General features: G+C 43.1%; 1 protein-coding gene across 1 annotated transcript in view; it reads right to left on the minus strand.

Moving 5' to 3' along the window:
- Positions 1-1,735: 1,735 nt before the first annotated feature.
- LOC143289633 (complement C1q subcomponent subunit C-like) overlaps positions 1,736-4,091 on the minus strand; it is a 5,363-nt gene continuing 3,007 nt past the window's right edge. The window contains exon 3 of the mRNA XM_076598678.1: positions 1,736-2,932. Within this exon, the coding sequence (XP_076454793.1) occupies positions 2,485-2,932 (448 nt within the window). The 3' untranslated portion in view covers positions 1,736-2,484. The remainder of the gene's footprint in view (positions 2,933-4,091) is intronic.

Consider the following 4,091-nt stretch of genomic DNA (forward strand, 5'->3'; position numbering starts at 1 on the left):
TGGATTCCGGAAAGAGCGCGGAACCACTGACATGGTGTTTGCTGCAAGGCAGCTGCAAGAGAAATGTCAGGAGCAAAATGCTGATCTGTTCTCCACCTATGTCGACCTCACTAAGGCCTTCGACACCGTGAGTAGAGAGGGACTGTGGAAGATCATGGCCAAGTACGGATGCCCTCGGAAATTTATTTCCTTGGTCAGCCAATTCCATGAAGGCATGCAGGCTCGAGTCCAGGACAATGGTGAAACATCTGCTCCTTTTGCTGTCACAAATGGTGTCAAGCAAGGCTGCGTCCTGGCTCCAACGCTGTTCAGCCTCATGTTCTCTGCAATGCTTACTGATGCCTTCAGAGATGGCGATGTTGGAATCGGCCTAAAGTACCGAACAGATGGCAAGCTGTTTAACCTCAGAAGGCTTCAAGCAAAAACGAAGGTCATGACAGACATCATCAGAGACTTTTTGTTTGCTGATGATTGTGCCCTCAATGCTGGATCTGAAGCTGACATGCAACTCAGCGTCGACAAGTTTGCCACTGCCAGCAGGAACTTCGGCCTTACCATCAGCACGAGGAAAACTGAAGTTCTCCATCAGCCAGCCCCAGGGAAACCCTACGTTGAGCCCAACATCACAGTCAACGGTCAGAGACTCAGTGCGGTGGAGCGGTTCACATACCTTGGCAGCACACTGTCACGAAATGTGACAATCGACGATGAAGTGAACGTCAGGATTGCAAGAGCAAGCGCAGCTTTTGGTAGACTCAATGCAAATGTCTGGAACAGAAGAGGCATTAGTCTTGAGACCAAGCTAAAGGTCTACAGAGCAGTAGTTCTCCCCACACTACTGTACGCCTGTGAAACTTGGACAGTGTACCAACGACATGCCAAGAAGCTGAACCACTTCCACACAACATGCCTCAGGAAGCTACTGAACATCAAGTGGCAAGACAAGACCCCTGACACAGAGGTGCTCGCAAAAGCCACCCTTCCCAGCATCTTCACCATCCTGATGCAGTCCCAGCTTCGCTGGGCTGGACACGTGGCGCACATGCCAGACCATCGGCTGCCCAAAAGGCTCTTCTATGGCGAGCTGCAACAAGGGAAGAGATCACACGGAGGTCAGAAGAAGCGCTTCAGAGATACTCTGAAAGTCTCTCTGAAAGCGTTTGATATCAACCCTGACTCCTGGGAGGAATCTGCAGTGGACCGTGACAAATGGCGCGCTGCTGTGCACAAAGGCGCCAGGTTGTGCGAGGCCAACAGGACTGCTGCAGCTGTTGAGAAGAGGCAGGCCAGAAAGTCACGGGCAAACAAGCTCCCTGACAATGATATGCCTGTCTTTGTCTGCCCCAACTGTCAGCGAACATTTCGTGCGCAGATTGGACTATTCAGCCATCTGCGCACTCACAGATAGATTCATGAGCATCCTTCCCCCCACCCCACCACCACCCTCCCCCCATCCCCCATCCCCCATCTGGATGACAACGATGGTCATCATCGATCTCGATGGACACACCACCACCATTACCCTTACAAAAACAAAAACAAAAAAACAACAAACAAAAATCATTCATATATATATATATATATATGTGTGTGTGTGTGTGTGTGTGTGTGTGTGTGTGTGTGTGTGTGTGTGTGTGTGTGTGTGTGTGTGTGTGTCTGTGTGTGTGTGTGTGTGTGTGTACGCGTGTGCACACGTACAAATGCAAATACGAAATACAAATTGAAACTATGTCTTCAGTTTTATTTCTCAAAAGACTGGTAAGAACAATTTCAGTTAGTTACTCAAGAGGGCTTCACTGGGTTCAGACAAATTCATATACTCTACAGTACATCTGCTATTCAGATGCATGAGCAGCATCATAACCTAATACACTTAGTCAGGCCTTGAGTGCACGCGTATGTGTTTGAGTACCTATCCAAGTGGATTTCTTCGACATAATTTTGTCAGAGGACAACACCGTCGTTGCCATGGGTTCTTTTTCAATGCACCAAGTGCGTGTTGTTTTCCTACCAAGATGGATTTTCCAAGGGGATTTTATCACATATTACCCTTTCTTTGCCATGGGCTCTGTTACATGTGCTAACTGCATGGTGCACACGGGACCTCGGTTTATCATCTCATTCGAATGACTGTTAGATACTGGAAAGAAAAAAAGAGATAGGATTAGTGCACATGACCTGAAAAAAGAAAAAGGTAGAGAAATATTCCGCGAAAAGATAGACCATGTAGCAGTTGTGAAGACTTGGCGACGGAATCCATCTCCTTCATCATTGTGTCGAATTTAAACTGTAAGGTTTAAAATACGTGAGGTGCACACTTAGAATAAGATGTTAGATTAAAAGTAACAGTTATGTATTATTAGTAAAGCATTCAATAAATCTGTTATATTCTGTTCTGTATACACACACCAGCACACAAAGAAGTACAGAGAGAGAAAAAATGCTCAGTTTCAGTACAGCATGTTGTGACACTCAGAAAGAGGCTCATGGATCGGGAGAAACGAGAGCACCAAAGAAATAGCTACCATAACCGGACCCGTACGCTCTCCCATAACTAGCTTCCACCCACACCCTGTCTCCTTTCTGCACGCGAAGGAGGGTGGAGGCAGCACAGGACGTGGAGTACTCGTTGCTATGACAACGTGACAGAATGATCTTGGAACTATTGACGAACAGGGTGATGTGATAGCTGGTCGATCTCTTAGGGTACAGTTGGAACCCAAAGGAATACACCCCGGGGACTGCGACAGTGTAAACACCAGTGGTTTGATTGTAGTCTCCCTCTCCCACTGCAAAGTCCAGCTTGAAAGGGATGGGAGTTCTGGCGGTGACTTCATCAAGGACAGCCAGCTCTGTTCGGAATGACGCCGTTTGTTTCGGTGCTGGAAACAAAAAAAACACGGTTATCAGAACCAGGGTTACAGGCTGAGAACTGTTGAAACAGACAGACTTCTGGCAGTAAACTGGAAGATGTGAGCTGCAGATGTATATTCTTTACGCAACGAACACAACATATTACTTAAGATTGGTAGATATATTTCTAGGCTGAAGACACGAACCTAGCCTGAAGGGTTCAACACTGGTTGAATGACAGCATTTTCAGAATTACAAACGTCTAGCATCACAAATTGTAAACAAGTCCATAGTATGAATAGATTATTGATTCTTTCTTTCTCCTACTATCAAATTTATAATAAGGTATTATACCTTCAGAGCTTTATGCATTTCGATAGCTTCGTTGGACTCGGGAGTTTCGCTACTGACACACACACTACTGGTAAATTTAGCAACAAAATGTGGAATAATGACTGTGATTATTGATATAAGTTCACTGACATTGACCATTGCTACACGCACCAAATATTGCAAGCCTGTGCAATATTGATGCAGATCTTTTGTAGAAGATGTCCCGTGAAATTTTCCATAGCGTAAGTTACAGAGCATTAACACTAAACAGTCATTTAAAGTGCAATCATTTCCAAAAGGAATAAACAATACGATGCCATAACTAAATTAATGAAGTATCATTGAATTGAATTGAACATTCATGTTTTCTTTGATTATATATAACATTTAAGTATATTCAAAATCGAGTTTAAAACAACAACAACAAATTGCTTATTGGTACACACATATTGTAATAAAAACACAAGATACAGAATATTTCAGGTGCGAAATTTACTGTTTTATTATATTTTTATTGTTTATAGTTGTCCCATCACATGTGCCATTTCAGTAGCTTTGTTCCTACACATCACACCCTGAGATTCTTATACAAAGCCATACTGGAGATTGCATGTTTCACACACACACACACACACACACACACACACACACACACACATATATATATATATATATATATATATATATATATATATATATATATTATACAGATTTATCCAAGAACCAGTCACCATTTTTGTTAAAACCTGAAGTGCTCTCCCATATAGAAAATCAATATTCTAATTATCTAAAAATATACACAGACGGATCTGTTCTAGAAGATGGTAATTCAGGAGCGGCTTTTGTAATTCCTTCATTTAGATTAGAAAAATTATACTATATTGGTAGACGATATTCCATTTTCA

This window comes from Babylonia areolata, chromosome 14 (genome assembly GCF_041734735.1).
Source record: "Babylonia areolata isolate BAREFJ2019XMU chromosome 14, ASM4173473v1, whole genome shotgun sequence".
NCBI lineage: Eukaryota > Metazoa > Mollusca > Gastropoda > Neogastropoda > Buccinidae > Babylonia > Babylonia areolata.